Source organism: Salvelinus fontinalis, chromosome 6 (genome assembly GCF_029448725.1).
Source record: "Salvelinus fontinalis isolate EN_2023a chromosome 6, ASM2944872v1, whole genome shotgun sequence".
Lineage (NCBI taxonomy): Eukaryota > Metazoa > Chordata > Actinopteri > Salmoniformes > Salmonidae > Salvelinus > Salvelinus fontinalis.
Window position 1 is genome coordinate 62,167,829 of NC_074670.1, and position 13,186 is coordinate 62,181,014.

At 41.8% G+C, this 13,186-nt stretch overlaps 1 protein-coding gene across 1 annotated transcript in view; it reads left to right on the forward strand.

Annotated features, from left to right (window-relative positions):
• Positions 1-480: 480 nt before the first annotated feature.
• Positions 481-13,186, forward strand: part of LOC129858258 (platelet-derived growth factor C-like) — a 74,550-nt gene continuing 61,844 nt past the window's right edge. The window contains exon 1 of the mRNA XM_055927377.1: positions 481-1,447. Within this exon, the coding sequence (XP_055783352.1) occupies positions 1,276-1,447 (172 nt within the window). The 5' untranslated portion in view covers positions 481-1,275. The remainder of the gene's footprint in view (positions 1,448-13,186) is intronic.

Consider the following 13,186-nt stretch of genomic DNA (forward strand, 5'->3'; position numbering starts at 1 on the left):
TTGCTTTATCTTGGCCAGGTCGCAATTGTAAATGAGAACTTGTTCTCAACTTGCCTACCTGGTTAAATAAAAAATACAAATAAAAAAAATGCCTAAGGGAATTAATTTCCATGTGCCCTGTCTGTGCGTGGAGTTTAAAAGTTAACCCAAAATAAGCTAGCAGTGTTATTAAAAGTCTTATTGAAACATTCAGTGAAAGATTTAAGGAAGTTATTCAAAAAACTCCAAATTGCCTAAAATTTTCGCTCTCAGAGCGTTAATAAAACCTCCCAGGAAAACTTTCAGGTAACTTTAACGATAGTAAAACGTTCTGAGAATCTCCCTGCAACCTAAACATTTACTTCCCAGAACAGGCGAAATGTTCACTTTCGTTCTCAGAACGTTTAGAAAACATTATGTTTTACCCGTTTTATGGCTTTGTTCCCAGAACCAACTGGAAACCAAAAACGTATGTTCCCACAACTTCCAAGGAACCAAATGTGCTAGCTGGACATACACCAGGAGAGCTGCAGCAACTGAATAGTTAACTTCCCGTGTAGTTTTCTTCACTAGGAAGTTTTACTTTTTGTATAGCACCTGTTGTGTCGTCAGTTCAGTTGGCAGTCTACTTTTCCAAAAATCCAGACCTTGTCGTCTCACTTTTAGCGACAGTTTAGCTCCAGTCTCCAGCATAGTTTAGTTCCAGTCAACAGCCACTGAGCCAAGACCTCACCAAACAACTGGAGTTATGTGTGCTCTGCAATATCATCCACTGTACAAACTGTATCGAATTGCACTGCACTCTTGTGGTATCTGCGGTTAATGTGAAGTTTATTGTAATGCCTGCAAATCTGTGGATTGGACTTGCAGACGGCGGAGACTTTGGAAACTAATGAATGTCGCGCGCAGGCAACAGTATCGCACTTCTCATTGGACAAAAAGTTCAAGATTTAAGAATTTACGATTTATTTCACTCAATATATAAGTACTTCGGTGCCTTTGTTGGAACTTTAAAGTGGATATGTGATTTAGTTCAAGCGCAGCAGTGACTTTCTAACTTCCAAGCCAATTTTCCATATACTCCACAGGTGCGCACTTGCATCGGAACCAGTTTGTCTTGCGAGACGGCCGTTGGTTTCAAAGTTATTTTTTTGTGGATATTACGGGATTTTTTTGACGTTTCATTTTTTTTCAAAGGACTCCGTATTTGGATGAGATTATGTCGATTTTACTCTGCGTTTATCCGCTACAAATGTGTCCAAAACAGCATTGTTGTCATCCAAACAACGTTTGTGCATGGTGATACTAAACGTCTCATCAACAGTGTTTTGTAATCGCTGTCCACCACTAATCCAAATGATCCTTCCATTATTAATCCTGTTTGTATCGCTTCTCCAACAACATGGCTCAGAAGCTGAATCAAGTCATGTCAGCAAATTCCAACAACCAAGTTTAAAGGAACAAAACGGTAAGTTGCGTGTTTTGAATGTGTGTTTAGCTGTCACTTTTAACATGGGTTGAGTTGGAAATAAAGAACTTTAACAATTCTCACATATCCATTCCTGCTCATACATAAACTTCCAGAACTCAAACATACTCCTCTTACAAAGCACATCTTGCTTGAGTTTAAACAGCAATGAATGAATACGTTTTATTCAGTTCAAACAGCATTATCCAGGATAGGAAGTGGATATTATTACCTTTACCTTTCAAGTGTGCCCGTGTGTGTTTAAGGGGGAAACCCCTCTGAAATGTAATGTCCCCTGAGAGAGGTTTTCTCTATGATCGTAAAAGGCTCCATTCATTCAATGGTAGTCATTCCAGGTGATGTAATTTGCTTATTCTCTGAACCCCACTGATTTAGATTGTCAAATAGTTTTTTGTTTTGTTGTTATTTCCCCTTTTAAAGTCAAATAAATGTGGTGATAAGACATACATAAATTGTAAGAGACTGTCCAATTAATAATCTCTGCAAATAATTTATTCTTTCCAGCATGTGGAACTTGGAATCAATCTGTTGTTGTGATGAGGTGTGTGTGTGTGCCTATGTGCATGGATGTGCACACCTGTGCATAAATTCATAACTAGCTTTTGCATCCAGGTAATTTTGCAGTTATTTTAACATTATTTGATGAAGCATACACTAGGCGGCGTATAGCAATGTACTCTTTCCATTCGTTTATTATATGTAAACTGTTTGCAGATTTTTGCTTTACACTAATTCTGATTCACTATCTCAAACTTTGTTTATTCAATACTTACCAGCGTCATTACCATATAGTTACAGTGTCACTAACAACAAAAATAGTTTCTAATGCACAGCCCCCACATGTTGTGGTAATTCATATGTCACCCTATGTCTTACTTAAAACATTAAACATTCTTCTTAAGAGTAAGATCACTTTATTGGTCAATTGCACATAAGGTCCAACCGAAATGTGACTTTCACTTCTAACCCAACCCCTCAGAAAGGCACAAATACATACACATACATATACATATACAGGTTTTGGACTGGTGCAGGGGGCTGCCACACTGGGCACCCGGGGACCTGTCGTTGTGGGGGGTTAAGTGCCTTGCTCAAGGGCACAACGGCAGGCAATGGCATCTAGAATTTGATACCAGCAACCATCTGGTTGCTAGCTCACTTCCCGCCCCATTTTTCCCGTTAGACACAGGATTCGAACTGTCAACCATCCGCTAGGCTACCCTTCACCCCAAACACCTAATTTCCATACCTCGCATTCCTGCATGCTGCTCCTCCATTGGCAAACAGTGGCCACACATTGAACGATAATAAAGGCCCTGGCTAACGGTAACCTTTGGCTCTGACGTGTGAGTGTTTCACCAGCGCTCCAGTGTGGTTGATTGCTAATGCTCGGCGACAATTTGATACTGAAAGCTAGCCCTATCTGGCATGTTTAGTGGTGGTTACTGGGAGAGTGACAGTCCTGGGAGAGTTGCAGTCACTCTACTATCAGTCTCAGCATGGTTGTTAGTGTGTTCCCTCTACTATTAGTCTCAGCATGGTTGCTAGTGTGGTCCCTCTACTATCAGCTAGTGTGGTCCCTCTACTATTAGTCTCAGCATGGTTGCTAGTGTGGTCCCTCTACTATTAGTCTCAGCATGGTTGCTAGTGTGGTCCCTCTACTATCAGCTAGTGTGGTCCCTCTACTATTAGTCTCAGCATGGTTGCTAGTGTGGTCCCTCTACTATTAGTCTCAGCATGGTTGCTAGTGTGGTCCCTCTACTATTAGTCTCAGCATGGTTGCTAGTGTGGTCCCTCTACTATTAGTCTCAGCATGGTTGCTAGTGTGGTCCCTCTACTATTAGTCTCAGCATGGTTGCTAGTGTGGTCCCTCTACTATCAGTCTCAGCATGGTTGTTAGTGTGGTCCCTCTACTATCAGTCTCAGCATGGTTGTTAGTGTGTTCCCTCTACTATCAGTCTCAGCATGGTTGCTAGTGTGTTCCCTCTACTATCAGTCTCAGCATGGTTGTTAGTGTGTTCCCTCTACTATTAGTCTCAGCATGGTTGCTAGTGTGGTCCCTCTACTATTAGTCTCAGCATGGTTGCTAGTGTGGTCCCTCTACTATTAGTCTCAGCATGGTTGCTAGTGTGGTCCCTCTACTATTAGTCTCAGCATGGTTGCTAGTGTGGTCCCTATACTATCAGTCTCAGCATGGTTGTTAGTGTGTTCCCTCTACTATCAGTCTCAGCATGGTTGCTAGTGTGTTCCCTCTACTATCAGTCTCAGCATGGTTGCTAGTGTGGTCCCTATACTATCAGTCTCAGCATGGTTGCTAGTGTGGTCCCTCTACTATTAGTCTCAGCATGGTTGCTAGTGTGGTCCCTATACTATCAGTCTCAGCATGGTTGCTAGTGTGGTCCCTATACTATCAGTCTCAGCATGGTTGCTAGTGTGTTCACTCTACTATCAGTCTCAGCATGGTTGCTAGTGTGGTCCCTCTACTATTAGTCTCAGCATGGTTGCTAGTGTGTTCCCTCTACTATCAGTCTCAGCATGGTTGCTAGTGTGGTCCCTATACTATCAGTCTCAGCATGGTTGCTAGTGTGTTCACTCTACTATCAGTCTCAGCATGGTTGCTAGTGTGGTCCCTCTACTATTAGTCTCAGCATGGTTGCTAGTGTGTTCCCTCTACTATCAGTCTCAGCATGGTTGCTAGTGTGGTCCCTCTACTATTAGTCTCAGCATGGTTGCTAGTGTGTTCCCTATACTATCAGTCTCAGCATGGTTGTTAGTGTGGTCTCTATACTATTAGTCTCAGCATGGTTGCTAGTGTGTTCCCTCTACTATTAGTCTCAGCATGGTTGCTAGTGTGGTCCCTCTACTATCAGTCTCAGCATGGTTGCTAGTGTGGTCCCTCTACTATCAGTCTCGGCATGGTTGCTAGTGTGGTCCCTCTACTGTCAGTCTCAGCTTGGTTGCTAGTGTGGTCCCTCTACTATCAGTCTCTGCATGGTTGCTAGTGTGGTCCCTCTACTATCAGTCTCAGCATGGTTGCTAGTGTGGTCCCTATACTATCAGTCTCAGCATGGTTGTTAGTGTGGTCCCTCTACTATTATTCTCAGCATGGTTGTTAGTGTGGTCCCTCTATTTATTAGTCTCAGCATGGTTGCTAGTGTGGTCCCTCTACTATCATTCTCGGCATGGTTGCTAGTGTGGTCCCTCTACTATCAGTCTCAGCATGGTTGCTAGTGTGGTCCCTCTACTATCAGTCTTGGCATGGTTGCTAGTGTGGTCCCTCTACTATCAGTCTCAGCATGGTTTCTAGTGTGGTCCCTCTATTTATTAGTCTCAGCATGGTTGCTAGTGTGGTCCCTCTACTATCAGTCTCAGCATGGTTGCTAGTGTGGTCCCTCTACTATCAGTCTCAGCATGGTTTCTAGTGTGGTCCCTCTATTTATTAGTCTCAGCATGGTTGCTAGTGTGGTCCCTCTACTATCAGTCTCAGCATGGTTGCTAGTGTGGTCCCTCTACTATCAGTCTCAGCATGGTTGCTAGTGTGGTCCCTCTACTATTAGTCTCAGCATGGTTGCTAGTGTGGTCCCTCTACTATCAGTCTCAGCATGGTTGCTAGTGTGGTCCCTCTACTATCAGTCTCAGCATGGTTGCTAGTGTGGTCCCTCTACTATTAGTCTAAGCATGGTTGCTAGTGTGGTCCCTATACTATCAGTCTCAGCATGGTTGCTAGTGTGGTCCCGCTACTATCAGTCTCAGCATGGTTGCTAGTGTGGTCCCTCTACTATCAGTCTCAGCATGGTTGCTAGTGTGGTCCCTATACTATCAGTCTCAGCATGGTTGCTAGTGTGGTCCCTATACTATCAGTCTCAGCATGGTTGCTAGTGTGGTCCCTCTACTATCAGTCTTGGCATGGTTGCTAGTATGGTCACTCTACTATCAGTCTCAGCATGGCTGCTAGTGCAGTCCCTGTACTACAGTAACTTTCTCCAAGGGAACTGTTGTTGTTGACTGTTGTTATGCAACCTGATACATAGGCTTTCATCTTTATTACAGAAGATGGAGTCCTTTTCGCTTGGTGTGTCAGGCAGTAACGATCGGCCATGACATTCTCATTCTGTTCCACTTGGCTCACATCTCCAGTGAGGGAGGCTCAGCCACTAATTAAACCACTTCACCTTGTATTGTAGCTTATTACACTTTGGGTTTCAGGTTGGATTGTTTCTTGATGAATTAACATTTTGTTAATATGCTTAAATGTTTACAGTGTCTTTTCCACGATCTTGCAGTTGATAAGTGAGTGTTGGCATTGCATTGTCAGCCAAATGAAACTGCCTCAAAATCAAACTTCTGAAACTATTTTTCCAAAGATTCAAGAACCCAGCTGCAGATTTTAGTACGAGATGCAGATTACCTAGGGATAATCTAGTGTAGCCTCTTTCAGCACCAGTCCAGGAAGCCGAGGAACATGCAAGACATGCCAATGATCACAGGGGCTGCTGTTCTGAAACAGACAGATTAGGGGATTACGGGAGGTTAATAGAAATCACATGCCAATGGAAATGTGCAGCTTTTCAAATATACATGGATGTCTGGGGTAGAAGTTGACCGATTATGATTTTTCAACGCCGATACCGATACCTATTATTGGAGGACCAAAAAAAGCCGATACCGATTAATTGGCTGATTTTTGCATATATATATTTGTAATAATGACAATTACAACAATACTGAATGAACAATGAACACTTTTATTTTAACTTAATATAATACATCAATAAAATCTATTTAGTCTCAAATAAATAATGAAACATGTTCAATTTAGTTTAAATAATGCAAAAACAAAGTGTTGGAGAAGAAAGTAAAAGTGCAATATGTGCCATGTAAAAAAGCTAATGTTTAAGTTCCTTGCTCAGAACATGAGAACATATGAAAGCTGGTGGTTCCTTTTAACATGAGTCTTCAATATTCCCAGGTAAGAAGTTTTAGGTTGTAGTTATTATAGGACTATTTCTCTCTATACCATTTGTATTTCATGTACCTTTGACTATTGGATGTTCTAATAGGTACTTTAGTATTGCCAGCCTAATCTCGGGAGTTGATAGGCTTGAAGTCATAAACAGCACAATGCTTGAAGCATTGCGAAGAGCTGCTGGCAAACGCAGGAAGGGCTGTTTGAATGAATGCGTACGAGCCTGCTGCTGCCTACCACCGCTCAGTCAGACTGCTCTATCAAATCATAGACTTAATTATAATATAAAACACACAGAAATACAAGCCTTAGGTCATTAATATGGTCAAATCTGGAAACCATCATTTCGAAAACAAAACGTTTATTCTTTCAGTGAAATATGGAACCGTTCCTTATTTTATCTAACGGGTGGCATCCATAAGCCTAAATATTGCTGTTACATTGCACAACCTTCAGTGTTATGTCATAATTATGTAAAATTCTGGCAAATTAGTTCGCAATGAGCCAGGCGGCCCAAACTGTTGCATATACCCTGACTCTGCGTGCAATGAACGCAAGAGAAGTGACACAATTTCCCTAGATAATATTGCCTGCTAACATGAATTTCTTTGACCTAAATATGCAGGTTTAAAAATATATACTTCTGTGTATTGATTTTAAGAAAGGCATTGATGTTTATAGTTAGGTACATTCGTGCAACGATTGTGCTTTTTTCGCAAATGCGCTTTTGTTAAATCATCTCCCGTTTGGCGAAGTTGGCTGTCTTTGTTAGGAAGAAATGGTCTTCACACAGTTCGCAACGAGCCAGGCAGCTCAAACTGCTGCATATACCCTGAACACAAGAGAAGTGACACAATTTCTCTAGTTAAAAGAAATTCATGTTAGCAGGCAATATTAACTAAATATGCAGGTTTAAAAATATAAACTTGTGTATTGATTTTAAGAAAGGCGTTAATGTTTATGGTTAGGTACACATTGGTGCAATGACAGTGCTTTTTTCGCGAATGCGCTTATTAAATCACCCGTTTGGCGAAGTAGGCTGTGATTCAATGATACATTAACAGGCACCGCATCGATTATATGCAACGCAGGACAAACTAGACAAACTAGTAATATCATCAACCATGTGTAGTTAACTAGTGATTATGTTAAGATTGATTGTTTTTTATAAGATATGTTTAATGCTAGCTAGCACCTTACCTTGGCTCCTTGCTGCACTCACATAACAGGTAGTCAGCCTACCGGGCAGTCTCCTCGTGGAGTGCAATGTAATCGGCCATAATCGGTGTCCAAAAATGCCGATTACCGATTGTTATGAAAACTTGAAATCGGCCCTAATTAATCTGCCATTCCGATTAATCGGTTGACCTCTAGTCTGGGGATACAGAAGTGCATTGTGCATTCAATAGGTCCCGATACAAACAAACAAACAGACGATAAGGAACCAACATGCATAATGGTCTGTAGTATGTTAGGTCACTTCAGACCATGAATAGGACTTGAGATGTAGCTATACATGGAGGTGGAACTTTCGTTTCATGCGTTGACGTCAATGGATAGTTGCATCAAACTTGAAGTTATTCTTGCAAGTCTCAAGTCACTCTCTGGCCCTTATCTATCTGGAGATTTGACAAACTTTTTTTAAACTTAATGTACTGTGTAGTTCCATACAGAGACAAGCATAATTTCCAAAAATCAAACCCATAGCCTTGTGTGTGGTGTGGGATTTGTTGAAGTCAGCATATTGCATGTTTTGCTCTGGTTAGGAAGTAACACCTCTCCCTATCAGGCAATGATTATCCAATGTGTGCTGGACTCACTAGGGTGGTGAATATAGCTGTTAGCCCAGTCTGTTGACAGCTACCAGTTTGTCAGCTGGGATTCACGGTACCAGTCTGTTGTTGTGTTAAGTGGATCCCATAGTGGTTAAGTTTATTTTATTTGAAATTACGGGATAGCTGTAAACTGGTGAAACAACACCAAAAGGATTTGGAATATCAAGTTATTCTTTAATACGGTTCAGATGTTTCTCTATGTTTCTCAGGGTGAACTAATGTACTGTAGCAATGTACAGTTAGTTACTCGCACTAAGGTAGTCGGCCTACACTGACAACAAAAAAATGCCTAAAAGTAAAATGGGTAATTTTTTACCCACTTGTAAGGACATTGCAACACAAATAGACCAGAAAATATACTGACCACACAAGAGCCTTTCCTCACTGAGACACCAAACACAGTCATTCTCTCCACAAGCAGTCCATGTAGACTTGTTCCCCTCTCACCACCTCAGAGTCTCAAGTGAGGACTAACAGTAGATAACAGTGTCTATGTTTTTGCTGTCAGCACAACTTGAACGTCGGAGAACTGTATTTGGCAGGCGAGCATGCCACCGCCTGCCTGCTGTTTGTCATTTTGGGCAGCGAGTGTACATTCTCCCCAAGCAGGAGGGAGTTTCTCAAGGGAACTGGGTCACAGGTTTTTAAGCTCTGCATTGGCAGAGAAAAGCCTCTCCAGGCAGGCGGTGGCTTCTCTCTCACTTGCAGTATCAACATTACCCCCAGGTACTTTGTAAGGCCCGGTTGTTTTCAGCAGAATCAATGTCCTTTTCAGGTCAGCACCCTGAGTGTCTTTTTTTTCGAGGACACAAAAAAAAAAATCTTGACATTCTCATTGATATGTCCCTGTGGGGAGGGTCACCCATCCAGCCACAGTTCTGTAACGGCGCATGCCTTTTCTTTTTCTATCACAATACATTCCCTTCTTGTCCTTTTAAAGAGTAAGTGGAGAATAGTCTTCCTATACTATGTGGATAGGGAACATCTGTGTCCTCAACTTAATCTACCAGTCAAGGCCTTACAGACCCAAACTATAGCCAGCATGCTGAGTGTCAATGACAGTTATGGATTCATGCAAATTATGAATAGCAGTGTCATGTTCGTATTACAGTTTTAGATCTTCAATTTGGGCAATTTCATTGTAACTTTTTGCATGTTTACACCTGTGAACCAGTGACTTAATTACTGTCGAGACACAAAGCCAACCAATCCTAGACCAGGAACATGGACATGAAAACCTATTGCTCCATTTTAAGAGACTCCTTATTTCCTGCAAAATGAAATGCCTCATTGAAACTTAAATTCAAGAGAGATTCTTAGATAGCAGTAGAAGTTAATGAATGTTATCAGCTGCCTTTGAACAATTGCTACAGCTCATCCAATATAGCAAGTGTTTCTTTATCTATTCTTTCTTTGAATTAGGCCTAGAGCTGAAAATCTATTCGGTTTGGAGCCGACCACCGAGTCCAAGCACCACGTTTCCCAGAGGAGACAAAAATATCAAGAGCACATAAATTTGGTCATATAAACACGCCACTGTAAATAGCCCAACGCTAACATTGACATTTTTGAGAGAGAAGAAAGTCTGCCCGGTGCGGTCTAGACATGAAGGGTGGAGTATGTCTGCCTCAAGTCAGGATAACCTGTCAGCGCAAATACCTGTCATCTACTGCTGGGCAGCATCTTTTCCTCAAGCCTCTTGTCTCTCAGCTGCACTTCTGCCAGTGGTTTATGTGCTCATTGCACACTTGAAATAATCAATTTGGCATTTTCAAAAAAATTGACCTTACTCGGGTCGTTGAGGTGAAATAGGCTACATGTAACTATTGTGTCATTACATGAAACATTGCATAGGCCGACATTTCCTTGGGAAATGTCTTGAGGAGAAAGCATTTCTGAAACGACTACACGAGAGAATTAAATATGGCGTGTAAATATTACTGTTGGCATAATCAGTGCATTACTGTTGGGTAATTAAAGCATTTTTCATGCGGTTGCTTCCTCTCAATGTAGCTCATATTGACGTTTCCAAACTTATTACATTTGGGTTATCTGTAACTGTGTTTAAGGATTAGTACGCAGGTTGGCATTTATTGAAAGGACTAATGTACTGGAGGCAGCTCTGCAGAGTGGTCACTAGCTGGTACAGCCACAAAGTCATAAAATCTGATTTGAACCCTAACCTTAACCCTAACCTTAACCACACTACTAATCCCAATGTCTAACCCTAACCTTAAATTAAGACCGAAAGCTCATTTTAGCTTTCATGAATTTTTATGATATAGCCAATTTTGACTTTGGAGATGGCCGATCTAGCAGAAACCGTGCAGTTCTGCCTCCAGGGCAAGACCCATGACAATAAACGTCAACCTGCGATTAGTACATCGCTGGAACAGCCCTGCACTAACATAGACTTAAGCCGTCTGTGGGGGATATTAGCTGTTTTGAAAGCAAACTGAATTCCATTGGACTTACAATTTTGGCAGAGGGTAGATGTGATGAGTTGACCTTGGTTACCATCTCTGGAGGGTATGTCTACATAGTTTGGCAGATGTCATCGACCCCTGTCAGAGAACTATTTGAAAGTGTCCTGTTCCATCTCCTCTTCACTGCGTGGGGCTCAGCCGTCACCTTGCGATTGATTGACAAGGAGCATGACCCCGGACAAGTACTGAAATGTTGTGCAGCTGTGGCTTCTAATATACAGATGGATTTTTATTTTATTTAACCTTTATTTAACTAGGCAAGTCAGTTAAGAACAAATTCCTATTTACAATGACGGCCTAACTAAAGGCAAAAGGCCTCCTGTGGGTATGGGGGCTGGGATTAAAAATAAATTAAATCAAAATATAGGACAAAACACACATCACGACAAGAGAGACAACACAACACTACATAAAGAGACCTAAGACGACAACATAGCATGGCAGCAACACATGACAACACAGCATGGTAGCCAACATTTGCTGTTGATTCTGTGCTTGCGTGTTGCAGAGAAGGGAACAAAGTTTTATTGCTTTGGTAGGAAATCACAGCTGGTTAGTGAGGGACTGGTCGGTGGTCGCTATGTTAAATGTTCACAGAACATGAATTACTCAGATGTGACATGTAAAGACGTTTTGTTTCAATCATTGACCAGACAGAAAACCAGACTACTGTATTCACAAATGACCATTCTGATAAATGATTCCTGACAACTCCCATTGTGATCATGGATTTCCTGAAGAAATCTATGATTGTTTTACAAGTGTGACTTCAATATATGCCTCCAGCAGCCCACACACACCAAAAAATAACAATGCAGCCTCACTTTTTGCATGATTCAGGGTGGCAGGACTGAGATGAAAGACACTCACTGGTAGGAAAATATGCTACTGACCCAGCAATTTGGTTCCAATCCCTCTGTTCCACCCGCATGTTCTTCTCCATTGTAACAATCTGAAGGTGCCACTATGTTTGAAACACAGCAAACAAAGTCCTCTCCTCACAGTTATTGGATATGCTGTACATTTTTTGAGGCATTTATTATCTCAACTGAGCTAATTTCTAATGTAAGTCTGAGAGATAGTGATGCATGATCTGCTACGCATGAATTATGATATCAGAGCAAGATCAACTTCTCGCTGCAGGTTGAGATGTGAAGTCTGAACATGGAAAATAAGTATTAGCCCTTTATTCCTTCCACTGTCTCTTATGGGGTTACGTAAAGAGCTTATATACTGTTAAGAGTTTTACAGGAGCCCCTCATCAGTTGTTCTCACATGCCTGGCCTCATATAGCTAGTGAGTGAGTGAGTGAGTGAGTGAGTGAGTGAGTGAGTGAGTGAGTGAGTGAGGAGGGGAGCTTAATGCAGTTCAAAATGATGATTAATCATGCATAGTTCCACGCCATTTTCAATGACTTAGCTTTGGGTCCATGCGTGGTTCCTATGACACACCTTGAAGTCTAGAGGTAGGTACAATGAGTGCACATAATATGGTTCATATTTTGTTTCTGTCTTGCTTGCTCTCAGTTCCACTTATTTAAGCTATACTATAATTCAAGTGGATCTATAGAAATCAAATCCTGACTGTTTCTGCCTTGGGTGTCATCTGAACTGAGTGAGAAAAATCGAGAAACCATTAACCTAAGACCAGAAATATGCCAGCCATAATACATTTATAGGAAAAGTAAAAAAGCACCTGTCCCAGGAATCACGGGTTCACCAGTGTCCTGAGTAGCTGGATTATATCGCCTTGCACATGGTGGGATTTGATATATGACAGTATGCCACTAGCATACGGAGTCCGTAACCCAATCACACATACTATTTGGAGAATGCATGGCTTTTTCCAAAGCACAAATAGGTTTTCAGTACACTACACATATGCTGCCCCTTGCAGTACCCACACTAGCTCCCCTGGGAGGGGTATCCATTTCCCAGAGCCCAAATGGAATGAAATGCACAGTGGGCTGTTAGCTAGCTCTTCGGTAAGACTCACTGTAATGATTTGAGCAACTGTGTTCTGGAGATACGTGTGGTGCACGGTGCAGATGGCCTGTCAATGTATTCGGGAATCTCCTTTTTATTGATGAAGGCATATTGATTTAGCCGACTGATTGTAATGGAGCAAGGCTAGGTCTGTCTCATTGGCGGCCATGACTGTCTGACAATGCAGAATGACACTATCAGATATAAAAAGCTTAATATTGTCTCAGGCTTTTCACTCCCAATCCTATTAACGCAAGGACGGTGTAAATCATGAGGTGATACATTTGGAAACATTAGCAACGGGCTATCATCCCTTTGGCAACAGTCCGTGCTAGTGCTAACACGTGCATAGCTACTGATAATACAGTCAGGGTGGGAAAAGGACAAACCGAAAACAAGGTAAAGATTGAGCTACAGCAGCGCCTGAAGGGAGGCCGAATTTATCA